Here is a 26729-nt window from a genome sequence, read left to right as displayed (position 1 = left end):
CAACAGAAGGATAGTCTGTCTTTTGGATTTCGACCAATCAGTGTACGAATTTATTGGATTTCGACCAATCAGTGTACGAGCTCTCCAAAATGTCCTATAATGTCCAACCTTTGACATTTCTCGATAACATGTAACTTTGGCATCCCTAGGGTCTAGGGATATCGTTATGCAGCAGTTACAGTTGCCTATATAAATATACATACGTATTCAAAAAATAAATAACCCAAATCATTAGTCATATCAATACAGTCATGTTACACTGAGTTGTAGATGACTTGTAATTGTTTGGACATGAATTATGTGTAAACACTTCTTTAGAACTTGTAAAATAACTAGATAACATTCGTCCCAGTTGAAATCGTTGCAGTACAAAGTAAGAAGTAATAAAAATATCAATAAGCTGTAAATCAAAATATACAAAATGCCATGAATATATAAGCCTAAGCTAAAGCCATTATTGCTTCTTGTTGAGTTGCAGAAGCGTATGAGAAGTGGCATATAAGCAAATCTGAAGTGCATCTAAATGTACCCAGTTAATTAAAAATGTTCAATGATTATGTCACGTGAATCAGAAAGTTGTAATGATAAGTAAGACAACTTTGAGTGACATTTGACTATGTGAAACAGTAAGTATTTACTGTAATATGATATATTTAGCAATTAAACATTATCTCACTGGAAGAAGCAACAGCACTTTTATAGACCTTTAATTACGGAGCTTGTGTCTACCAGAGAGAAAAGCCAGGATGAATAACGACACGTGTTTACCCAAAAATAGTAATGCAAACTTTATTTTACAGTTTTAATGTTCAGAGGCATGTTCCCCATACATACATACGGAGCGAAAACTTTTAGGGAAAAGCAAGTAAACTAGTTTCTTTGTTATAGTTCTTCAGATCATCTTTTTCATACAACTCCTTAACCAAAAGGTAACCAACCAAAGACAGGAAATGAAAGAAAAGAAGAGTCGGGAAGAGCGGCTTCACTAACGGAAAAAAAAGAACAGAAATCTGAACATGTAAGCCTGATCCGCACACACGCGCGCACACACGCGCACACACACACACACACACACACACACACACACACACACACACACACACACACTCGCAGATCACCTTTGGCAATCAATTCTGTAATCAAAAATATGTAAACTTAAAAATTTAAAATCAATCCATGTGTGTTTTTCTTTTCTTTTTTTTCCATTTAACTATTTCTACTTCATTCTTATTACCTCTTTTGGCATATATTAATCTTCATCTTCTTTTTCAAAAATGTAACATCACTAAGGGATGATTGGTAAGATGTCAATTGCAATTTAACTACAATGTTGGTTACAATTTAACAGTGGTGTACAAAAACTCAATAAAATACTAATTACAAAAAAAAATTAAATGTAAACTGGCCTGACTTTTTAATCAGTCAAACACATTAACTCTTGTAGCTTGTTTTTTTTTCATTTTTTTTCCCCATTGAAATGTGAATCCAGAATCACTCCTCCATTAATGCCCAGGCTTCCTCAGCTTTCATGTAGTACTGGTTGGCCAATCGTCCTTTCATGGCCGCCATTGCAGCGTCTGCTGCTTCTGTAAACAGATCACCTGCAGGAAGGGACGGCACGAGAGGTTAGGATGGATGTTAGGCAATTATCGGCATCAATGAAAGGCTTTTTAATGGGTCACAAGACTAACAAGTATTGCCTGTAAAGCCTGATATAAAAACAATAAACCACAAAAATTAGCCACAGTGCTGTAAATGGTGACATGTTAGTTCATTACAATGAAAACAATCTCTGTACCATAATTTTCGGACTATAAACCGCGATTTTTTTTCCCCATTTTTCGACCCTGTTATTACACAGCACAGTATATGTTCTGTAGCTACTAGGGATGGGCGTTAGTAATCGAGTACTCTAGTACTCCTCGTTTCAAATTAACTCGATTGGTGGATGAGAAAATCTTTTTTATTTTTTTTTCAGTGTCTGTAGCCTTTAGGCTGGCGGGCCGCCCCTATTTTAAAATGTTATATACGTGTACAAAACGGATAAAAAAAGTTTAACAAAATTAAATATTTTGATGCAAGTGCAATAAACTGAGCGTTGTGTCAAACAGCAACTGCAAATAACTGCCACCTCCGTGTCACCGCAGCGCAGCCTGTGTTCTCCACAGCACCGCGGAGCTGAACACGGTCTCTTCTCCAGAAAATTTTCAGGAATATAACTGTCCAATTATTTCAAAGCAGATGATAAAGTTACGTTTATAAAAAGGAGAGATGACACCTGTTACTCTCAGTTAGTAATGAGTAGACTCCAGGTGAGCATGCAAGGTGCTCTCCGCTTGGAAAGAAAAGTAAAGAAGAAGGCTTACTTCAGGCACATTCGCTCCGAGCCAACAACAGTTAAGAAGCCTTCAATAGGGAATATGGGGATAAGATTGAAAAACCGACCGGTGTAACGTTCCGTTAATGAGGAATTAGTCGCGGTAATTATTCACGGACACGGAGTGAGCATTATGCGGTTGGATATACAACTATCTGCTTTGGTGAGTTATTTATATGCATTTAAATTGTAGGACAATCATTTTATATTATTTGCTGCCATTCTTATTTTAAATGGTGACCTAGGCTATCTTTTTTTGTTACAACTACAGCCCATGCTTTTTTACTCTTTTTTTCTCCCCATCGATCGGTTTAAATTGTGGCCCGTCTATTTAATTACTTTCAGTGAGGAAAATGTGTTTTAAACTTGTGGAAAAAAATCCTTAATATCATATGGCAACTGTGACTGTTTGACAATAAGCATTGAGCGCTTTATTGCGGTGAACCGTTGTTCTGCAGAAAGATGCGTTGCATTCTAAAAATGGAAAAAAGTTTAACGAGGAATCGATTTATCCTCGAGTAATGCAAGCGATCACACGATTAGCGAAAACACTTGTGCCCATCCCTAATAGCTACTATTGCACTAAATGGTAACACTTGAATACGTTATGCAAATATGCAACTTGTTTGTTGAAATGTTAATAAATGGGAGCTTCCTCAAGCAGCCATCTCTTTCCCGACAATCCCCTGTGTGCACGAACTCTTACATATGGTAATGAAACATTTTAACACCTGTGGCTTATAGTCCAGTGCGGCTTATAGTGCGGAAAATACGGTAGTTTATTTGAACAAGACAAAACCTTTAGGGTGTCCAATACGCAAAAATCTGATTTCGGTGGAGTTCCTTTATATTATGGAGGTTGTATTTGGCACATAGTCTAACCTGCTTTCTGTGGGTCTGCGGTGAGATTGTTGCCTCCCTCTTGTAACATCTCTGCCTCTCTGGCCAGCAGAAGGTAGCGAGGCTCGTCCTGCATCCCGTCAAACTCTCCCCCCTCGTCGTAGTCCGTCATGTTCAACACTTTGTCATAATAGTGGATCGCTTCTTTCCAGTCCTGCTTTCTGGAGAAAAAAAAATAAGAAAAAAAGATTTTATTGCATCAAACACGGTACAATTTTGCATATCTTATAAATCCCACAAGGGGGCAGTATTACCATGACCGTTGGACCAGGATTTGTGTGTGTGTGTGTTTTTTTCCTTCTAGAAGCCATAAAATAACTGACTGACCTGTCAGCTGACAGATTGACCCCAGTGTCAAAGGCTTTGGCCACTATGATCATAGAAGACCTGTCTCCAGCCTCTGCAGCCGCCAGCAGATACTTGAAACCTTTCATCCTGTTTCCTGCATTATCCTGCCAGCAACACACAAACAAATAGTGAATACAGTACGAAACCAAAGTCAAACCATCTGAAGAGAAAAGGCTTAATAAACGTCATGCTACCTCCATCTCAGCTTCTGGCAGTATGTGGTGGGGCAGCTGCAGACAGCACTGTCCCAGGACTATGATGGCCTCCAGCTCCCCGCAGAGAGCAGCTCTCTCCAGGTGGAAGAGAGCAGAGTCCTGGTCCCACTGCTCGTCCTTCTCACAGAAACGACCCGCCTCATGGTACCGCACCGTCGCCAAGTGCACCTGAAATGAAGGAAGGAAGGAATTCAAGGATATGAGAAAAGTTGTATTTATGATTCGTGTGCCATGATGGATGAGACCAAGATGGACTAATAATCCCATTCCACTTTGAACCAAATCATCAATGATGCAAATTGATTCATTGAGGTTGTTTTGTACAGGGCGTTGACATCAGAAATAAAATATTTCAGCAAAAGGCAACCAAATGGTTTAATTGCAATCCATCAGCAAACAGATAGAAAGTCAAAAAGTACCTAATCAGTTCTCAGTACTGCTAAATTCATTTGATTTATTGCAGTGTGCCATGGTAGCCGAATGGTTACTGTGCATCCCATATGATCGCAACATTGCTGGTTCAATTCCAGTCGGCGAGCTTTGCTACATGTCAGTTAAATAGTTTGGATCTGGACTGAAAATAAAGTGTATCTCTAGTTGCATGGCAGGTGTCTTGTTTTGGTTCAAATGCTTAGGCAGCTTTCTTTGGCTGGCGAGTGTTTGCAATCCTGTCACATACATCATCTTTATTGCCGTGTCATAAACCAATCTGAATGAGTCACCTTTCCGAGGACCGACTGTCCGAACTTCTTCTGCATCAGAGTGTTGAGTCGCTCCACCTCTGTGGCCACGCAGGAGGACCGGTGGACGTGAGCGCGAGCCGAGTGGTAGAAACTCCACTTCTCCTCTGTCAGCTGGGCAAGGAAAACATGGTTAAGAAGATACAAGAAAGAAAGGGAAAATCAGAGAATGTTGCCACAATTAAAAAAGGTGGAGTCAGCAATTCTGGAGAACGCTTGTTGACAAATAACTTTAAAATATCTCCTCGTGATCCGCTACATGTCTCTGTGCTGTGTGTGCACGTACCATAGGCGTGTTGAAGGATAGTCTGTTTTTTACTCTGTCAAGTCGGCCAATCAATGTATGGGCTGTCCAATGTGGAGATTGGATTTCGGACAATCAGTGATTGCCTGTCCATTGTGATGTGGGTTGGACAAATTCAGCACTGCACTGGTTCCAATTGAAACTCAGCACTTGATGACCCTGCTATACTTCACATTTTCATTAATCCCTAACACAACGCCATTTAATCTCTTTATTGAAGCAACAGTATAAGTAGCGCTCGCCATTGCTGATTTAAAACTAGATTAATTTAATAAAAATGTTTATGTGCTAAAGCTACAGTTGCAGGAAAATCATGGGCCTATTATAAGAAGAGAAAATAAATACTCTACCAGTTATGCAAACAGTAACTGCAGTTATTACAACCAGTACCAGCTGTCGTCACAGGCTTTAGGTGGGCAGCGGGCACGGGTGTAATTTGTCTAACATTAATTTTATTGCAAATGAATATTAAAAGTGCGTTATTGCCAGAAGTAACAAGTGCATTAATAAAGCCAACAAACGCCTCCAATGTTGTAATAAATAAATAAAAACTAATTAAGTAGACACGTTCTGGCTCGTCCTCACCGGGCACATTTCGTCGCGATGCGCTTGAAAAGGCACAGAGCAAAGGTGATGACGTAAAAACCGGCTATTTAGTATTTATCTGTGATCCGTTGCACCCATTTACCGGAGCGCACGGAAATTGACTTTTATTTCTCCAAGTGAGGGGAATACGACGTCAACTCAAAACACTCCTGTGTGCAGTGTGCGCGCGCATAAAGCTTTCTTTGTGATGAACTCCTTAAATACCGCCCCCCCCCTAAAAAAATTCCCACTACATCACTGTCAGGGGTCATTTCATTATGCTGGAGGGGTCGGCTGAAGTTACGGGATGCCCTGCCCCCGATACCAGCGGGTCCCTTTTTAGCTTTTAACTGGCCGGTTTGGGACAGAATTCTGCGTGCGAGTGCGGCAAGAGACCCAGCGAGAGCGGACATGTGTAGAGCGGGTGCTGGGTGCATAAAAGAAGCCCCTAACGATGTCTACACGACTTAAACTTTAGCACATAAACAAACAAGAACCAAAGATTGTGAAATAGATTAGTTAACATTGTACATCTCAATGCTGACCGACGTAAATGTATTCAGCCATGGCGTTAGCTAACTAGGCTATGATTGCTGCTTAAATAAAGAGACGAAATGCCTGTGCTAGGCTAGGGATAAATGGAAATGTAAAGCATAGCTAATATTGATGTAATAACATTACGTGGTTACTTACTTTGATTACGAAAGGAGGAATATCAGTAGGCTATTATCAAACAGCTTAGTTTGCAAAATGTAAACAACATGGACATGCAGTGCTGCATTGGATCCCACCCACTTCTTAATGGACAGTTGGCTGATTGGCTGAAGTCGCATATCCTTATTGGACAGCTGTTCACTGATTTGCTGAAATCCATTAGGGTATTGGAGAGCTCTACACTGATTGGCCGAAATCGTATATCCTTATTGGACAGCCGTTCACTGATTTGCTGAAATTCATTAAGGTAGGCCTATTGGAGAGCTCTACACTGATTGGCCGAAATCGTATATCCTTATTGGACAGCTGTTCACTGATTTGCTGAAATCTATTAAGGTATTGGAGAGCTCTACACTGATTGGGCGAAATCCAATAGCTATCCTTCGCCAAGTATAATGGGCAAAAATCCAATCTCACATTGGGGAGCTAAACAGACCACCTTTGTTAACATACCCTTAGTTTACAGAACCTAGTTTATGTATTAACACCAGATTTTTTTCAACGGACACACAGTACTGACAGCTAGCGCACATTGTGAGGAGATATTGACTGATTTTGACACAAAACATTCTCCAGAATAACTAACTCAACTTTTAATCAGAAAATAAAAATATATGCTGAAGGTAAAATCTGCTTTATTTTTCACTGATAAACGACACAGACTTCAAGAAGAGTACATCCCTGTTGTCGCAGTGAATGCAAAAATGATGCAAAGCATGGGAACAACAAGTGCGCACACACACACAGATACACAGACACACACCCACACACAAAGTTATTATGGTGAAAATCAAGAGCAAGATGGTGGAGTTGGTGAAACAGAGGTAGATGGTGTTTCTCTTCCAAAATCTCATCTTATATTTGTTGCATTTTCAAACTGTTTTCGTTCACTCAACTTTAAAAAAATAAATAAAGGAAGAGTGGACGAAGACTTTAAGCTTGTGTAATAATCAGATGCTCAAATCTTATACTATCTTGTACATGCTTGATAAAGCTGCATAGCAATAAGACTGCACAGCAATGCGCTGGGGGAAAACACCCAGGTTTTCCATGCAAATAATCACCCATTCTTCGTCAGGGTTGAACGAATTTAAGCTTGCAGAGTACAAGTTTGCCGAGACTCTTGGAGGAGCTGCTATCTTCCTCTGGTGAGTGAACACAAAGGGTAGGAGGAAGTCAAAGAGAGGAAAGGTCATTGTGAAAAGCAAGGGATGAGTAGGAAAAAAAAGGGTAAAAAGACCAAATGAAGTAGGCACAAGGAAGAGGAGGATTAGGATTTTTGGTGATGATTATGATTTGGTGAGGAACATGTTCACACACTATGGTTGTTTACCCGTCTGAGGCTTTCTTCGTCCGACTCTGAATATGTCCTTTGGTAGCGATGATGGGCCTACGTGATGATACAACATGCATTATAAAAAAACCTACTGTCAGGAAATATAACAGACTTCAAGTGGAGGAGGGGAAATGTCAAAGAGCTACTGAGGGGACTGAGGACTATGCAGTGAACTATATACAGGAACAAGAGAAGTACAGCATCTGGCATTGTTCATCTATAACTTAACTGAGAGGTGTCGGGGAAATTCTATATTCCGACATGCTGTAATAGAAAACTAATCTCACAGAGAATTTAATAATTTAATTATATTTATAATAAGACAAAACAACGCTTAGAGGGGAGCAAATGTAAAAAGTGGCTCAGATTACCCCGTTCTCCCCTACATATGAAAAACAGATCAATTAGATAGTTACAAATAAATCTGCCCTCACAAGAGATACTTCAAGTGGTAATATTTCTGGGCCAAAATCAAATCAGAGTCGAATGGTAATCTTTACCCCGTCTACGTGGTCATTGGGGTCTCCTTCACTCCTCCTCTCACTGGGGAAGCCGCTGTCGCCACCGCTTTCAGATTCCTACACAAATAAAAAGAAGGTTTAGGAAACTGAGGAGCATCTAAAAATATCTAGTCTTTCACATCTTGTGTCAATACACAGACGGTCATTAATGCTTTTCGTACTATCAACATTATGCATGTGTATTGTATGAAAGACAAAAAAATCTTATTTAAAGAGACAAAACTTTGAACCTTTAAATAAAGCCTTAAATTATTTGTTATTTTTCCAGTTCTAGTACCTAGATTTATTTTCTTGTGCTTTTAATCACCAGGGAGACCAAAGAATTAGAATTGAAAAAAATACAGACTTAACATGGAAGTATTTGACTTAATGTTGCTTCTCACCTGGTTTTCACCTGTGTTGTTATTGTTGAATCTTTCATGTTCGTAAATCCCGGTGAAAAATGATGCTGTGAAATGAATACATGATATATATATATATATATATATATATATAAAACAAGGACACCGCACTTAAAAAGATTGAGACAGCAATTCTGGAGAATGCTTGTTGTCTAATCACTTTTTGTCAACGCCGGATTTTTCCCTTCAGCGCACACACAGTACGGACAAGTCAAGGATCAAGATTCGGAGGAGATATTCACTGATTTTGACAAACAGTGATTTGACTACAAGAGTCCGCCAGAATTGCGGACTCCACCTTTAACTATGTAAAAAAAAAGAAAGAAGATATATAGTGTTATACATGTGCGGTTTGTAATGTTTTGCCCGTACCGACGGAGGATCTTCCCATAGCCAGCGGGGAGCAGGGATTGGAGTCCAGGTCGCTCATGTTCTCGTCGTTGGAAGACGTCTCCGACAGGCGGGAAAACATTGGCGGCGTCCTGCCTAGTGACATGGTGCGCACACGAGGGGAACCACAGGGCTCCTCGCAGCCCCTCAGCACCGTCTTAGCTGACTTCTGACATTAAACAAGACACATCTCTCTTTAGAAACAGTAGGTAGACAAGCGGAATGCACTGAAGGATGCAGCTTTAAACTATTTTAAAAGTTCCTTTTTGACTGTTTTGGGCCTGCATAGTCAGTGGATCAAAAACATATTATCTGACAGGAAATAGGACGTCAAAGCAGCTGCGAGAGATTGGCAACTGTTGCTAAATATAGCTACTGTCAACAACGTGAGATGCAACAAATCTTATTTTTTTTTTACTCTTAGGAACATTTTCCCATTTTGATTTATTATTAGCTTTATCTAATGGACTTTCATGGATATTTTAACCCAAAAAAACCACAGTCGATTTATGGCCCTTTTTAAATCTATTATTATTATTAGATGTTAAAATTACAAGCAGTTTGTTGGTGCAGTCCAGCTGAGACTTCTCTGCTGGGGCATTGTCAAACGGCGTCAGGCCCATAGACTTGCAGATCTTGTTACACAGGTGGGAGTGGAAGAACAGCGCCATGCCCCGCACACCTGGAACACACACGTAGTATAAAGATCATTCTCTTCACATAAGTTTCCAGCAGCAGTTTGTCGACATCTATTAAAAGGGGGAACTGTACCTAGATTTCCGTCCCCATAGTCAGTCCCCTTCTCGGTGTGGATCTGAGGGTCCGTGTAGAGATCTCCCACGCCCTGGATGTCCACCACTATCAGCTGGTGTCCCGATCGCTCAAAGGAGAAGTGACTGAAAGCCTGAGGTAAAACAAAAAGGAATAAAGGATGCAAACTTATTGGAGTGGTTTTTAAAATATATATTAAAGCTATAGTGCGTAACTTCTTTCATCCCCAGGAGGAATTCAGAGTTTTAACAACAACTGTTGGTGCATCTACATGAGGGAAGCCTTTTGGTGATAATGCATTGATTTTATACCCTTTGCTGTATGTCCAAGTTGTTTCTGAACTGAAACATTTCGTGGGCACTTCTTGAGCTCTAGTGCCAGTGTCGGGGGGGGGGGGGGGGGGGCCGACACTAGTTTGTAAACGCTAACATACTGAGAAATACAGAGAGGGTTTTGTGGAGCTGATAGGCTTAATCAGCTTTGAGTCAACTCATTTGAAAATGGCTTGACTATAACCGACATTCATTTACATGATAAAGTTACACACAATAGCTTTAAATGCAAAAAGGCCACGTCACCCACCTGTGGAGTGAGTCGGATGTTGTCGTCCTTCACGAAGCCGGAGTTGGAGTTGTATTTGATGTACTTGCCCTCGATGTAATGCTCCAGGTGGAAGAGAGGTTTCCCTGGTCTGTTGGTCATCTCCACCACGCACATCTGCATAATATCCACCTGAGAGGAAGAGAGGGACAAACTATGAGAATACCTTAAAACAATATGTGTGTATGTGAAGTGGCTCCTAAAGGTGCGAACACACTGCACGGCGAGTTTACATAGAAAGTCAATGTATTTTGCGCGGCGTCGCGGCCGCCGCAGGAGTTGTAAATATTGAACTTTTTGCCGCCGGCCGCGCCGCGATAGCCAATCAGCGTTGAGCTCCTCCCGACGTCACTCGCTTCGGGACGACTGACAGAGGAAATTAAGATGGATGAAAACATAATAGTCACAGTTTGCTCCCATACGTTCTGTGAATAGCCTATGTGTCTGTTGCCTGCTGTGTACAGCTATCAGTTTTGCTTTATGAACCAAGTTAGCACCGGTTAGCATGGGTAAAGCACCATCAGCACAGCAGACTGGTGCTCTCAGCACCGGTTAGCACCAGCGCCAGCATATCCCCAGAGTAGGAGAAGGCTACTCTGGTCGGGCGGCGGACACAATATGACCCAATATGATCACGCGGCGCGGAACCTGCGATTCGCGCGGCCGCGCCGCAGAGTGCGGTGTGTTCGTACCTTAAAGCTGTGACAAAAATAAGAAATATAAACGGATAAAAGTAATCTGAACCAACAATCAATATTAACAATGATTGATAAATAATCAATATTTGTTAAGATGTTACATGTTATATGTCGAAGTTTTAAAGCTACATTATGAGATAAAAGGTTGCACATGTATGAGTGTGATTGAAAATGTATACTTTGGAAAATAATTCAGTATAACTGTTAACAGTCCTTCCATAATTCCGCTGTTTGTTCTCGTGTGTTTCTGATGCAGATCCAAATACATTTCCAGATGAAATATCTAAGAGCTGAAACGATAAACTAATTCATTGATTAGTTTGAGAGAAAATAATTGAGACTATTTTGAGAATCCATTCATCCTATTTAGTAAATGTTCAAGCAAATCCCTTTCATAAATGTTGCTCATTCTCATGTTCCAGCTTTCCCAATGCAGGATTTACTTCTGAAAGCACTGAAGGAAAAAAAAGCGCTTTCCATGGATTGTCACCGATTCTGTAAATATTTGTCACATGATACTGACACCGACATATGTTTGTGCTGTACCTGTTTGGGGGGCTTATGTCTGTTGTACTCCTCTCCCCAGAGTTTGGCCTCGTTTTGCAGCCTCACGTCCTCAAAGTAAACGTTCCTGTCCACCTCCTCCATGTAACTCTTGGTCACATAGTTAGACGCTGACTTCCAGTTGCTGCTGTGTGAGAAATTTGACAGCTTCTTCCTAAATGGAAAAAGAAGCAAAAAGTGAAATATTACCATCACAGCTACTCCCACATCTTGAAAACATTTTGGAAATACATACGTAAAGCCATTTTTGTTCGTAGAATCAACAGGAAGTGATTATTTTTCATTAGGTACAAACCCAACAAGAACAACAAGCCACATACAGAGATATTTTTTGAGTGAATATCTTGTTTGGGCTTGCAGGGCCTGTGGGGGTTTACTAATAAGCTCTGGGTTTTGTCAGAGTGGAATATCACCGTGGGATATCGCAAACAAGTGAAGTGGGAGTTGATGGATGCTTCTCTCTTTACATTTCCCACTTAACATTCACAATAAGGCTGTAATTCCCTTATCTCTTTCATTCTATGATGTCATACAGAAGCCCAAACATGGCAGTGTTTCTCCAATAACGCCACACGCTTTAAAAAAAACTAACAAACAAAACAGGGAATCACTAAAACCAAAGCCTTATTGCCGTCATAGAAGACATAACAGACATGGGTCAATGGTATATCTGTGATGGAAAAATTATTTTCAGTGGGACATGTGTCTCCTCTGTCTAAAGTCCCCAACTTGTGAGGTGGCGTTATTTTGTGTTCTGAGTAAATGAACTCATTGATTAAACCCCTGTATAAATATTCTGACTGGCAACAAGAATGTTGTCAGTCTCTTGAACCAACTTTAGGTGAAGGAGTTGACCCTGCTCGGCTGAACAGTTTTGTTTTTTGACTCTGTTTGTTTTATCCATTTTGATTAAATACTTTAACTCTGTTGAGTTTTGGTCTTACTGTATTTTCTTACAAGTTGTAGTATATCAAATTTCTACGACAATATCTTCGCGACCAACTTCTTGATACGTAAGCAGTAATCCTCTCGAGTCAGAGAAAGATATGTGAGGAATGTGGACCTGGAGCCCTAATAGGCTGGGGCCGGTTAGACTTAGAGTTCCTACTTAACATTTCGCCTGTTTCCCGAAACGTTCTTTGCTACGAATCTCTTTCGTACGTCATACGTTGGCAAGGTTGGTCTGGAGCGCCCGCAGAGCCTTCTTAGCTCTACCGTAGTGATGTTTCAGCTCTCACTTGTGTCATTAAACTAATAAATCTGACTGTATTTCATATCAAACGGACAAAGCGATGACTGTATTAAATAACAATCAGTTAAAAACTATCCAACTGTATAGTGTATATCACGTATATTTAAAGTTTGCTATTTGATATTTTAGCAGAATACCATTCACTCTGATTCACAAAGTGTTCAAACTATATGAACTATAGTACTTTTTAGTCATCTAACTGACTTGACAATCAGCATTAACTGAATGGATGCGACTGTCAATATGAAAATACTTTATACGTAGCCTACACTCTACAGTCGGATCGTTTCTATCAGTTTGTTATTAAATACAGTCATCGCTGTGTCCCTTCGACATGAAACCCAGTCAGATTTATAAGTTTAATGACACAAGTGAGAGTCCCTGCGATCGCTGTGGCATCGCCAGAGATACAGACCCCCACATATCCTTCCGTTAAAGCACCATGCGTAAAAAAACGGGCACGAGTGACATCCCTGTTGCGCATGGAACTGCCACATTGCCATTGTTGTGTTTCACCAATGGTTTAAAGTCATTCATGAAGAAAATAATTGCTGGTGTAGAAGCCAATTTTATATTGATTAGTTTAATTCTACTCTTGTCCCTACATTCATTATTTGATCATTGTATGAAGTGTATTTCCTCTAATCTTGACTACTGATGTATCTTGTCTGGAGTTTCTATTGTAATTAAATCAGTCAGATTGGGCTGACACCCTAGGTGTGGGCCATCCTGGAAGCCCCCAGATTCAGATTAGCATTGATGTCATCAAGAACCAAATTTGATAGGGGGCGCCCTTAGCTCAGTTGGTAGGGCGTCCCCCCCGGGTTTGATTCCAGCCCGCGGTCGTACTCTGCATGTCACTCCCCTCTCTGCCCCATTTCAACTCTGTCTCTACACTATCAATAAAGCATAAAAAAAAAAAAACCTACCTATCTGACCATGTCAACCATTGTGTATAAGGCAGCTCATTTTGTGTCTACAACTCAGTCAAGACCCTGGCATTGCTCTGAGCAGGATGCTATGGTCTTCTCTCCATGCATGAATGCTGACCAAAATCATCTGTATTGTCTTTTGAAACTAAGTAAAGAGTTGTTTTAATTTTTTGACTATAGTGAAGTTTTCTTCAACAAAAAAACTTCTTCCAAAATTGGAAACAATCTTAATCTTAATCTCCTCCGCTGTTTCTATATATTTTTTTAAATCAGTAGCCTATAGGCTATGGTAGTATGTTCGACCATGGTTAACACTAGAACCTCCGCACTGTGTTCCTCACCGCGGCTCGTCCGGCTCAGCTGACAGCAGCCGGGCAGAGTGCATCGGATCCTCCACCTCAAAACATGTAAATGTGTGAAAAAATTAATGAATAATCAATTAGATCTTACCTTAAAATAAGTGTGCCATGTTAATGTTTATTGTATTTAGGATTTTAGCTCATTTGGACGCTGTTTTGGCCGTCTGTTTTTATTGATATAGGCTATTGGCGATACTATATCTACTTTCAGTTTCATTACTGACCCACCACGAAACGTGATTAGTGTTCTTAAAGATACTTAGATTATAAAACAAGAGGTCCAAAACACAGATGATGATTAAACAAACTAATTTATGACTTTATATTACAGTAGAAATGCACAGGTAGATTTGATTATGCAGCATATTTATATGAGAACGCTGGCGCTTCTAGTGTTAAATAAATGTTTCGGTCTAGAAGGATTTCTAGCAATCTTTTATTCGCAAAGACTGCAATACGTTTTATAATATAGTGTTGTCATGCAGCTGCGCATGAAATGAGCAGGAAATGGATAATCGAACTCTGAGCAATCGATTTCAGCAGTGTACGAACGACGTAAGAAGTGTTTCTCCTAAGAGACCTTTCGGGAACCACGACTACAGAGGTAAACAACTTTGGTAAGTCATAACGTAGGAGTCTTCGTAGCTCGCTAAGAGAGGACATTATCGGGAAACCGGGCCCTGAAGTGTAGGAGATATGTGCTCCTCTGCCCTGTTTACATGGAGACCACATGGGTCTCGGTTACTAAACCACAAGGGGCAATAACCGCTGGATGGGAACTGATGAGTGAACGGAAATAATTCAACTTACGTCCTGAAGCACTCCCTCATGGCACCTTTCCCAAATGGCTGTGAGACACAAAGCATGGGAAATAAATTAGAAAAGAGATAATAAAATCTAGACTCTCCACTACATCTGTTTTTTTAAATATTGGAAACAAGGTCTTTTTTCCCCACTAGAGAACAGTGATACCTTGTCGGCCATCTTAATGTTGACCTGGTCTTGAGACCACTCTCCTGTGATGGCGTTGTACCTGCAGAGAAACAAGTGGATTTAGTTAAAAGAAGATGAAAGGCCATATTGATTATGTTATCCAGACTAGGCTCTCTAAGTGAGTTGGATACTCTTCAAAAGAAACTAGATTATATATATATTTATTTCAAATATAAAGTTTTTTGTTATAGCAAATTTAGCTGTGCAACTTCACCTGCAAAACTAAACTTGTTGCCGTCAGCTTCAGCTCAGCTGTACGTGTTTACTCCTTATTATCAAATGTTAGCATGCTAACTCCCTAAACCAAGATGGTGTACATTGTAAACGTTGGGTTTGGAACTTTTGGCCTCACAAAAAAGGATCTTTACAAGAAGTCAAATTGGGCGCTGGGACAATAAGCCTTTTAATTTTCAATATTTCAAGACGTAAATCTATTTTCAAAAAAAATCTTAAATTGCAGCCCAAACATTCATTATTATTTCTGGAACCAAGTGCACTGCAGCTCTGTAAAACACTGTCTCCTTTGGAGCAGAGCGGCTGTGGGACTGTCCATCTGTGGCTGTGTTTTATAGTTCAAAGACAGGACCCCCTGACCCTGCTCTGTGGGAAGAACACGACAACAGTCTTTACTTCCACCTGTAACAATATGAATCCCTTACACTAGAATGTTTACAGAACTAAGCTCTCTAAGCTCCCATGAGTTACAAAAAGAACACAATAAATATAGAATTATCCAATAAACAATAAATGTTCCAGCCCACATTGTGCCCTTTGGCCTCCGTGAGAGAGTCCGTCTGTCAACAGCTCATTAGAAATTCTTATCACGGAGGCACATTAAACATCTAGTTTCCTTCTTTACGGAAAAAAAGCAATGGGAACAGAAGTAAAGAAAAGAAGCCATTTCGTCTTTGCCAGTTTATTTTTGGACTAGAGGCTATATAGATTTGGAGTTAAAGAAAGAATGCAGCCTGGGAAGAACTCAACATACAGTCAATATTGTTGTGTATGTCTGCACACTGAATTTCTAGGTCAGTGTGTCCGTTTGGCTACGAGTGTCAAGTTAATGAATACACCAAGGGAAGTGTATAGGTGTCGTCACTGCTGTAACCTGAACGCCTTCAAACTGCAAGCACAGTATTATTAAGCTTTCCCAGAGCCTTATTCCCCGTCCAAAAACGTATCGCTTCATGCCAACAAACCGTTCACAGCCTGGGAACACGGTGTACATTGACATTTATCCAGTCTAAGTTCATACCACGGGGGTTTATCCAAAGAGGAGAGGGGGAGTGGAGAGGCTCCTATTTGTGGACCCATGGGGGAGCGGAGCTCCACCGGTAATACGATACCTTCTTCTTCGTTTTGTTTTACAGGCGGCGATCACCTAGCGGTGAATAATAACAAGACACAGTTTCCACCGGCTATGGTGCTAGTAGACAGTAAAATAAGTCAGTTTGTTACCGGTCCCAAGTGGCCAGGAACGGTGGTAAAATGTAGATGTTGAGATAGAAGATGAATGAAGCAACAAAGCTTTGTGTACATCTTCCTAAATCCGTCTCTTTAATTCACAATTATCACAAGTAGGTCAATCATTTATAAATAAAACACAAAAAGTGCCACCACATTAAAATAAATAACTAATTTTAAAAAGTGGGGAGTGAAAGACATAACGTCTGACACATAAGGTGACAGTTTCCATTGTAGATCCTGATTGATTTATTACCAGATCCCTTGTCCTCTAGTAATCACAGTTTTACTTATTATATAATTTCTATATTCATATTATGCAATTTAACGAGGCTCGTCTGTGACTTTGTGATTACGCAAGTGAACAGTAACGATCGCGTGCAGCCACAGAATTACATTTCAACCTGAGTTATAGCCCATGTTCAGTGGCACTGACGTTAAAAAACTCCTGTTAATAAATAAATAAATAATGAGATACATACAATACAATAGGTTTATTAATCTGAATGTAGAGCATGTTCACGATGAGTAAGGTGGCCGCATATGAACGGCACAAGGGCTGAGAACTATGCTACTGATCAGATAAATGATCGATCAAACGTAAAATCATCAGGAAACTATGGAGGGATTTTGCTTTAAACTGTACAGGGTCGCGTTGTGGCAGTGACACTCTTTCTTCAGTCGGAGCTGCAGCGTAAAATGAAAACAAACTCAGAGTAGGTCAAATCACCTATCGAGCAGGTTAGACCCACGGCGTATGTTGCTGCAGTAACTGACTCTCGGTTGCGCTAAACCTGCTTCTTGAAACGGAAAACCGAGAGTTTCCACTTACTCAGAGCTAACAAACTCTGGGTTGCCTCAAAACCAGCTACCTGAAATAGGCCCCTGGCCACTTGGTAAACAAGTAAAACTTGGTTACACAGTAAAACAAAACGAAGAAGAAGGTAGCGTATTTCCGGTGGAGCAGGTATCGTATTTCCGGTGGAGCTCCGCTCCCCCATGGGTCTGCAAATAGGCACTCTTGGGGGAGTGAAAAGAGAACAATGGGACTTATCCCAGCTACTGACAATCCCTCCTCTCTCCTGTGTTATGCAACAGGCCTATATCCAACAAACAGACACACACATACACACATGAACGCAAAGGAATTGTATTCTCTGTTGCTTTTTAGCCCACGCCCATTTAATTGGTTGACGTTGCCCACGCACTGAGAACTCTGCAAGAGGGGGATGTGGAGATAGCTGTCATGTTGGTCATAATATCTGGGTACACACTCAAGTGTCCAATCTGCAGTTACGAGATTAAAAAGTAAGGTATGGGCTAAAAGACGTTAATTTGTGTCCAGTGATAGGGGCAGTAATGTTTGTCAACAGTAAAGACAAGCACGCCCTATGAGAAATGTGAAGCATGGTGCCACTTCAATGACAGTTCAAGTTCTCAAAGTGTCAAACAATGTTATAATATTGGAACTAACATTTTTGTAACACTGCTAGAAATAGCATATTAAATAATTAAACATCTGATCCTTATCAAGCAAATATAATAATTTTGGAACTAAGGATATAAATAAATGAAAATTAGATATATATTTTTTACAACATACAACAATAGGCCTTTTTCACAGCAGACATTTGGACCTATCGTAGCACAGATGCAATTGATTGCATCCATTTTGGCTGAATTCCAATTAGGTGAACTAGTCCTGGGATAATGCTATTGTGCCTGCTGTTGCACAAAGGGAAACAAGATTGAACCGGTGTGGGAACCTCTGTTACAAGTCTGCCATGTAAAAGGCCTGTTGTTGATTCACAGGCGCACTGGGTCAGTCGTACCTGTAACGAATGCAGGACTCGGACTTGATCTCCTCCATATGAAACTGTGCCCAGGGGTCGGGCATGGCTTTGGCCTTCTCGATCGCACGTTTCCACGCGTCCTGTCACCATGAGCAAACACAAATCATTAGCTGCCATTATTTGATTTGATGCAAAACTAATGGAAAAGTCAGTTTTCAAAAAGGGTTCACTAAATCACACAAGCAGCAGGGGGAGCTTTCGAATAAACAAAGCTTGAAATTTAGCTTGGACAAAAATAGGCAAATTCAAAACCTCTTTAGTGCTCTTTCTGCACAGCCCAGTCATATTATCCCTCTAAATAGCTGCATTGTGCTCACTTGTGGAGCATATAAAAATATCACAGTTCCTGCATTGTGCAACTTCCCCTCATTCTTTAAAGTATATGCATGTAAATCACCTTAGGGCTCAGGGAACCAGATGGTGCAGATGGTTTATCAACAAAACTTAGGGACACGCCAATGTACACTTGAGCTGGCTCTTGAGATGACATCTAGCCTATTTGGCTTGTCACTGGTGTAACAGTGTGCAAATAAGGAACAAAGGAACCAAGCGGTCATTGAAATGACATGAAAATCTACCCAATTAATGCAGTGATCATGAAAACCTGTGTTGTTGTTGTTGTTTTTAGTATGAGACAGTCCTCACACTAATTGCATTAAGTGGGGTTCAACCAAGGGCAGCCATTACCTAATGACCTAGATCATTTGAATGTGAACACCATGTGATGATGTTTCATGGCCAACTGCAGCAGTGACATTTGCAAAAAATAACTTTCTTGGGAGGAACAACAGATCAAGTGTCACCCGAACCACCTCCAGTTACCCAAACCCCGACCCATCCAGCAATGTACAGCAGCGCGTGTCCCCCACGTACGCCACATGTTTAAATGAAGGTAGCTGGATTTGTGTCACGTCTGTTACTGTCATAATTTATGTCAACTTAGGATCAACTGCTAAGGCCTGGTGTGGTGCACAAATGCAGAGAAATACATATACCTAGTAACTGCATATTATTTAAGGGATTGTTGTCATTTTATAGAATTTTTTTTAGTGCAGCAGCACCTACAGTATAATAAAAAATTGCTCAACAAGACCAAAACAACAATGAAATGGAAAAATGATTTGCAAATTTGCACATTTGAAAATTACAATTTTTGCAGTGTAGTTTGGTTAAGCAGTGTAAACACTTTTGGTGTTTGTTAGTGTAGATGAATGAAAGAGATTACAGGAGGAAGGCAGGGACAATGCATTGATAAGGATATGATAGCATTGGTAAAGAGAGATAAAGAGAGACGCTGGAAATGAGATTAGGTGGAAAGTATGCTGCTATAAAAGAAAAAAAGAAAAAGAAAAAAAATCCAAACCAGTGAAGGGAAATGGTAGTAAATTACAGAGTGGAGGAGTGGATGGGGATCGGCAAGGAGGGAGAGAGGGAAGATCTGCAACATACCCTTGCGCTCTCAGACAAAACCTTGTATGAGAGAGGTTCTGCCACCGTTTCTGTTTCACTCTATGTGAAAAAAGTGAAGAAAATGGACAGCTTTGTCAGCAAACGAGAAAGAAAGCATATAAGTCTGACATTCACAACATGACATCCTCAAATATTGAACATAACATGAATTCTTTTGATGTTTCAACCAGCGGCACTACACTAAAAGCCAAAAAGGTCATTGTCACAGTTGGCTGGCGCGTGGTGTCTCTGATAAAAAGTACTCTGCGCTAAATCAAGCTTTAAGTATCAGTGAGAGACGTGTTTACATGCAGAGCGATCACATGGGCTGAAAGCCACACTCTGGTACTTCCTGTTCCTTTATAGAGAGAGAGAGAGAGAGAGAGAGAGAGAGAGAGAGAGTACAGTTGAGGTGATTGACCAGCTTTCCACTTCGATACACACACACACTTACAAATAGTGCACGTACTGGTGCGTGTGTGTGTGTGTGTGTGTGTGTGTGTGTGCAGACGTGCATCTCTCCTTATAAGGTTAAGTGCTGTTCTCACAGTGCAGAAATGACTGTTTTATGATCATGCATGAGCACAACACACTGCATTAATATAGAAAGCCGTGGACTGGTGGCAAGAGTTTATCAGAGGCAGACGTTAGAATAGCCACACAGCGAGCACAAATCTTTCACCAGCCAAAGTCATGGACATATAAAGAAAGCAAGCAAGCAAAGCAGCTTGATAATTTACTCGTCTAGACTATTTACCTGTATTTGGCGAGTGTTAATGTAGAGCCCTCTAAGCAGTGTTGTGCATCGCTCTGTGTCTAAATGAGACAGTAGCCTATCTCGTCAACCTAGCATTGTAATTATCTTTGCACGTAATACATTTTATTGGCAAATGCGATTAAAACTGTGGCACTGTACAGCCCTGAATGTTAACTTGTTATAACCTTTCTTTATGTTTCCATATTTGAACCCCACCGGTTAAAAACAGCAATGGAAATGGAAATGATGTATGTGTTGATTTACATACAGAGCGGGTAAATGGAATTGGATCACAGCTGGACAAAGAAGTCGCATGTGTTACTGCTAGGTGGGAACACACGGACTGAGCTGTCCACCTCTGATCAGATCACTAAAACCACATTATAGTCCCAGGTGGAAACAGGGCCTTAGTGCACCTTTAAGATCTGCAGGCTATCTGAAACTGCTGCTCACCCTGTACTTGAAGTGGCTCTTAGGAAGAGAGGTTGACAGTCGCAGCCTACTGTTAACCAGATGCTTCATGTAGTTGCAGATCTCCTTGGAGGGTTCGTCCAGGAGCGAGAAGATGTAGTTGTCCTCCTCATCGTCGCTAGCGTTGGCGTCGCTGAGGGAAGAGGCCCGCTGCTGCCTGGTGGCACAGCGTTGGACCGAGGAGGGTCTCTTGGCGCTATCCTCCACCTCCTCCATGCTGAACATCAGGTCGTCCTCCATGATGGCTGATGGCTGTGTTGTTGACAAGAGAGAGAGCAGAAAGGAGTGAGGGTTAGACTGGCTGAGAGAGCAGTCTGGAGCGGTGAGTGGAAAAGTAGAGCCACATAAACAGGGTTTACGAGTTACTGTTTGGCAGCAGCTTTGTTACTGTACTATATGTGTGTTGAAAACAAGCCTGCTTCATGGCTGCACATCTGGCCATCTTGTGTGTGCCAAATGTGAGTTATCTGGGGTATCTGCACCATGACATATTCAGCACATGCATACAATGAATGTGTCAATACAAATGTGTACGTATATGGTGTGGATTAAAGCAATACGTGGCGAGCATGCAAGGGAATTTAGCTCATGGCATCTATGTTAGTCAGCAGCTTAAAGCTAGGGTTGATCATTTTTTCACTGTAATATTTGGCAAAACTGTCATATTAGCCATTCAGCTATATGTAGGTAAAGTGTCACTTTGCTCTCCCCTGCCTCTGTGTGCTGCGCCCAAAAATTGCCACCGCTCATGTTAATTTTGACCGATCAGAGCGAGGTCAGATTCTCCGTTCTTATTGGCTGTGGGACTGTCCGTTCACCTTTTTAACGACGTTGATGCGTCAGTTGCGTGAGCGTTCACGACCCTAGCAGTCTGACACTACTGTTTGGCACTACTACGGCGGACAGCGAGTAGCATGTCTTCACCAACAAACCCTCAATTTACCATTCCCCGGATACCAACAAAAACGAGGAAAGACGAATGTTGAAAAGTTAACTGCTAAAAGGGAGACGGAGAGAGCTCGAAATAAAACCAGAGTAAAGTCGGAGTGTTTCCACACGGGCCATGTCCTCTTGCCCTATCACGTCAAGACCTCTCCGACCTCGTCCCCTTCCTCTGCCCCTTCCTCTGCCCCTAGGCTGCCTGACCCTAGCAGCAGGACGTCCGCTGGCCATATACCTCGTCCTGTGCTCAGTGTTTCCAACTTAGCAACTTTTCAGCCCCCCTGGCGACTTTTTTTTTCTTCAAAATAGCAACAAATCTAGCTTTTTTTCTGGTGTCATTGGTGACTCGGAATCGGACATGGTGTTTGTCTCCTGTCAATGTAACTGAATTCCCATGAACGCGCATAGCTGTCGTTCGGAGGGAGGAGCTACAGCAGGTAGAGCGTTGGGAAAACAGCTGTTGGAATACCAACGGCTGTTTTCTCGCAAACTCTCAACCCCAGCTTTAAAGCACCCAACTGTTTCACTGTAATTATAGGTCATTGTGTGTGCGGATTTTTAGACTGGCTGCAGGAGAGCACAGCACGGAAATTAAAGTTCCTGCACTCAGGAGATACAACGTGCCACCACCATGTAAATCATGCAGCGGCAAACTCGTAATATATTATATTACAGCATCTTGCAATACGATTTCATCCCTGCAAAAAAACTAACTAAAGGTGCAGTGTGTAATATGACATCATCAAGAAAGTTCTAGAAAATTCTAGAAAGTTCTAGAATGCAACGCTCCCTGGGTAACCCATGGACATAACCCCACCCCTTTTGAATAATAATAGAAGCTACAGTGGCATTCAAGGACTAGAACAATTCTAAATTCTAAACAATGCACCTAATGACATTCCAACCATGACGCTTCCAACATGGCGGCGCCAATGCCTTGGTCCAAGGTATGGAGAAATATGGACATATATGAGACCCTTTCTAAGAGGAAAAAAAAAATCTAAAAAAATTTTTAGCTATTATGCACTAAATTAAACGTACTTATGGATATTATAATTATTTTCTACAAAGTCTTCTAGGAAATGAAACCCAAAATTCTACACACAGCAGGTTTAAAGCACCCAACTGTTTCACTGTAATTATAGGTCATTGTGTGTGCGCATTTTTAGACTGGCTGCAGGAGAGAAATGCAGAGCACAGCACGGAAATTAAAGTTCCTGCACTCAGGAGATACAACGTGCCACCACCATGTAAATCATGCAGCGGCAAACTCGTAATATATTATATTACAGCATCTTGCAATACGATTTCATCCCTGCAAAAAAACTAACTAAAGGTGCAGTGTGTAATATGACATCATCAAGAAAGTTCTAGAAAATTCTAGAAAGTTCTAGAATGCAACGCTCCCTGGGTAACCCCATGGACCTAGGGTAACCCATGGACATAACCCCACCCCTTTTGAATAATAACAGAAGCTACAGTGGCATTCAAGGACAAGAACAATTCTAAATTCTAAACAATGCACCTAATGACATTCCAACCATGACGCTTCCAACATGGCGGCGCCAATGCCTTGGTCCAAGGTATGGAGAAATATGGACATATATGAGACCCTTTCTAAGAGGAAAAAAAAATTCTAAAAAAATGTTTTAGCTATTATGCACTAAATTAAACGTAGGCCTACTTATGGATATTATAATTATTTTCTACAAAGTCTTCTAGGAAATAAAACCCAAAATTCTACACACAGCAGGTTTAAAGCACCCAACTGTTTCACTGTAATTATAGGTAATTGTGTGTGCGCATTTTTAGACTGGCTGCAGGAGAGAAATGCAGCGCACAGCACGGAAATTAAAGTTCCTGCACTCAGGAGATACAACGTGCCACCACCATGTAAATCATGCAGCGGCAAACTCGTAATATATTATATTACAGCATCTTGCAATACGATTTCATCCCTGCAAAAAAACTAACTAAAGGTGCAGTGTGTACTATGACATCATCAAGAAAGTTCTAGAAAATTCTAGAAAGTTCTAGAATGCAACGCTCCCTGGGTAACCCCATGGACCTAGGGTAACCCATGGACATAACCCCACCCCTTTTGAATAATAACAGAAGCTACAGTGGCATTCAAGGACAAGAACAATTCTAAATTCTTAACAATGCACCTAATGACATTCCAACCATGACGCTTCCAACATGGCGGCGCCAATGCCTTGGTCCAAGGTATGGAGAAATATGGACATATATGAGACCCTTTCTAAGAGGAAAAAAAATTCTAAAAAAATGTTTTAGCTATTATGCACTAAATTAAACGTACTTGTGGATATTATAATTATTTTCTACGAAGTCTACAAAATAAAACCCAAAATTCTACACACTGCAGGTTTAAAGCACCCAACTGTTTCACTGTAATTATAGGTAATTGTGTGTGCGCATTTTTAGACTGGCTGCAGGAGAGAAATGCAGAGCTCAGCACGGAAATTAAAGTTCCTGCACTCAGGAGATACAACGTGCCACCACCATAATCATGCAGCGGAAAACTCGTAATATATTGTATTACAGCATCTTGCAATACGATGTCATCCCTGCAAAAAAACTAACTTATGTTTGGTCTATTTCCCAATTGCTGTAAGATTAAAGAAAAATAACAACCAACCTTATAACAAGGCACAGACACACCTTTAATGGACACTTCGATCTTCTGTCTGTCTCTCGCTTCAGTCAAAAGTTAAAGAAACAGAACTGCAGCAGTTTCAGTTTAACTCTGCTTTCCGGACTAGACTGGGTCGGTCCCGATGTATCCTGAAGGTCCGGGGACGTGACTGACAGCGCGCTGCAGTGTTTGTACCGTCCACCACAGCGACCTGAGCCCTCTGCACGTACGACTCTCTTCTCTGACAGCCACGCCCCCGCCTCATGCTGCCTTCATGGCCATCGGAAAAACAACACTCAATGAACGCACATGATCGTAAAAAGACTTCCAAGGATATGTCTAAAAAGGCAAGGCATATCAATTTATATACATTTTCAAACGACTTCTAAATCTGACAATTTAAAAATTGTATTAGAAATTAAACAGTAAATGGAAAATGCTAGTGCCCATTGCCTACTAGCCTAGGTCCGTGTTGTCATTTCAAATCAGTTTTTACGACTACGGAGCAACATCTTTAACGCAGTCAGTCAGCCGCAGCGTCTATTCATGACTTCTTATTTATGACCACCCTTGCATTGCATTATAATTTATGCACGCTAATTTAGGCTACTGCCGCGATTTGGGGTCGTAATGGCAGATTAACGTATCATGACAAGTGGAATAGGCTACATGCCTTAGCAGACTATTGTTCTTTTCCCTGGTTTTGTATGCTGCTGTGCATGTAAACTAAAAGGATAGGCTAATTAAACAGCGGATCGAACACCCACCCGTTTTTCCACTACATAGCCTACTGAGCTGGTAAAATTTAGAATATGCAGTTAGAAAATGTTTAACAAAATAAATTATGCAGCCAAAGAAGCATTGGAGTGAGTTTGTTTTTATTCAATACTACATTTTATTCTCACATGGGTATATTATTATGAATGTAGGCTAAAGAGTGTTTCAGGTCAATGCTTTGTATACGATTATCATCAATAGCCTTTCTGAAATGTTCTGTGTACAGGTTAAGCATTAAATAACTTAGATTGAGGGTAAAGTGACAGCAAAACAGGCCTAATAAATACAAGGTTCTTATCGTTACCGAATTTAAATATAACTGTTTAAAATATAAATGCGGTGGAATTAATGGTGAGAAATAAAGACTTAACAAACTTCCTGTTTCCGTCTGACAAAGGCGAGGGCTTATACCTATGTTATTATGTCTATGTTTATACCTTCCCCCTCTCCACAGCCGCACCGTTGTTATAGGCTACCCTCCCCCTCTCCACAGCCGCGAGGGTCACTCCGTCACTCCACAGCGAGTGACACTCGCCCACGGAGTGGGAGTGCCTAGGGAGTCATTTGGGATTGGGCCTGTATTTACCATGTGGAAACTTGAAGAGGTTCGTCAGGAATATCCGACTACACATTGCTGTATTAGGTAGTGATGGCGAGCTTTTTGAAGCCTTGAAGCCTTCAAGCCAAATGGTTCACAAAAGGTTCATTTCTCGAGGCTTCATTTGAACCTGCTGGTCAAACAGTGTTAAATAGCCAGATCATTATATCAATTTGTAATAGGCTACACTCAATACTGTCCTGCATCAGTACAGCCATCTGAATGGCTGACAAGTAATTAAATCAATACATCTTAATGAATGCATTTCATGTATTGTTCATGTATTCATTCATATAAATACAACTTATATTTAGTTTTGTGTATTATTATGGGTATGAAACATGATAATAGGCTACATAGAAATCTAATAAATCTATCAATAAATATTTTTTGTCAAACTTTGAATTAGCCTACTCATAATGACAGGAATACTTATTTTCAAACTGCCGATGTGTTATAACAAGGTAATGGGCAGTGAATGTGCTTGTGCAATTTAAGGATTTGATTAATTTTTATTGAGAAACAGAATTTGTTCCACTGTGCTGGGGTTCAGACAATTTCCCCTTTTGGAAACAACTTCTCCTGCTTTGAATAACACTCTTTCACATGGAAAAGATGAGGCAGGTGGTGCACAAGAAAGTCACAGCAAGTTGATACAACATCCACGTCTACATCACTCCCAAACCAACAAATCGCCAACACTAACCCGCAAAGTGCGAGTGGATCCACAATACCCATGACCGAATAGAAGCATTTCTTGAA

General features: G+C 40.8%; 1 protein-coding gene across 4 annotated transcripts; it reads right to left on the bottom strand.

Annotated features, from left to right (window-relative positions):
• Positions 1 to 775: 775 nt before the first annotated feature.
• eef2k (eukaryotic elongation factor 2 kinase) lies at positions 776 to 24800 on the bottom strand. Of its 4 annotated transcripts, none has more exons than XM_080049542.1 (20): positions 24596 to 24800; positions 20977 to 21246; positions 19767 to 19826; positions 18297 to 18397; positions 14980 to 15040; positions 14818 to 14855; positions 11447 to 11618; positions 10185 to 10334; positions 9603 to 9735; positions 9386 to 9513; positions 8814 to 9000; positions 8424 to 8488; positions 8020 to 8097; positions 7517 to 7573; positions 7248 to 7328; positions 4563 to 4694; positions 3820 to 4008; positions 3605 to 3729; positions 3260 to 3438; positions 776 to 1601 (listed from the first exon to the last, which is right to left on the bottom strand). In XM_080049542.1, exons 2-20 carry the CDS (start codon positions 21232 to 21234, stop codon positions 1492 to 1494), a joined length of 2304 nt encoding a protein of 767 aa, XP_079905668.1. In that variant the 5' UTR covers positions 21235 to 21246; positions 24596 to 24800; the 3' UTR covers positions 776 to 1491. The 4 variants fall into 4 exon arrangements, with proteins under 4 accessions (XP_079905668.1, XP_079905669.1, XP_079905671.1 ...); XM_080049543.1 differs by having other exon boundaries at positions 24619 to 24800; XM_080049545.1 differs by lacking the exon at positions 7248 to 7328.
• Positions 24801 to 26729: the final 1929 nt, after the last annotated feature.

This window comes from Ammodytes marinus (assembly GCF_949987685.1).
Source record: "Ammodytes marinus genome assembly, chromosome: 20".
NCBI lineage: Eukaryota > Metazoa > Chordata > Actinopteri > Uranoscopiformes > Ammodytidae > Ammodytes > Ammodytes marinus.
This window is presented reverse-complemented; position numbering and strand designations above follow the sequence as displayed.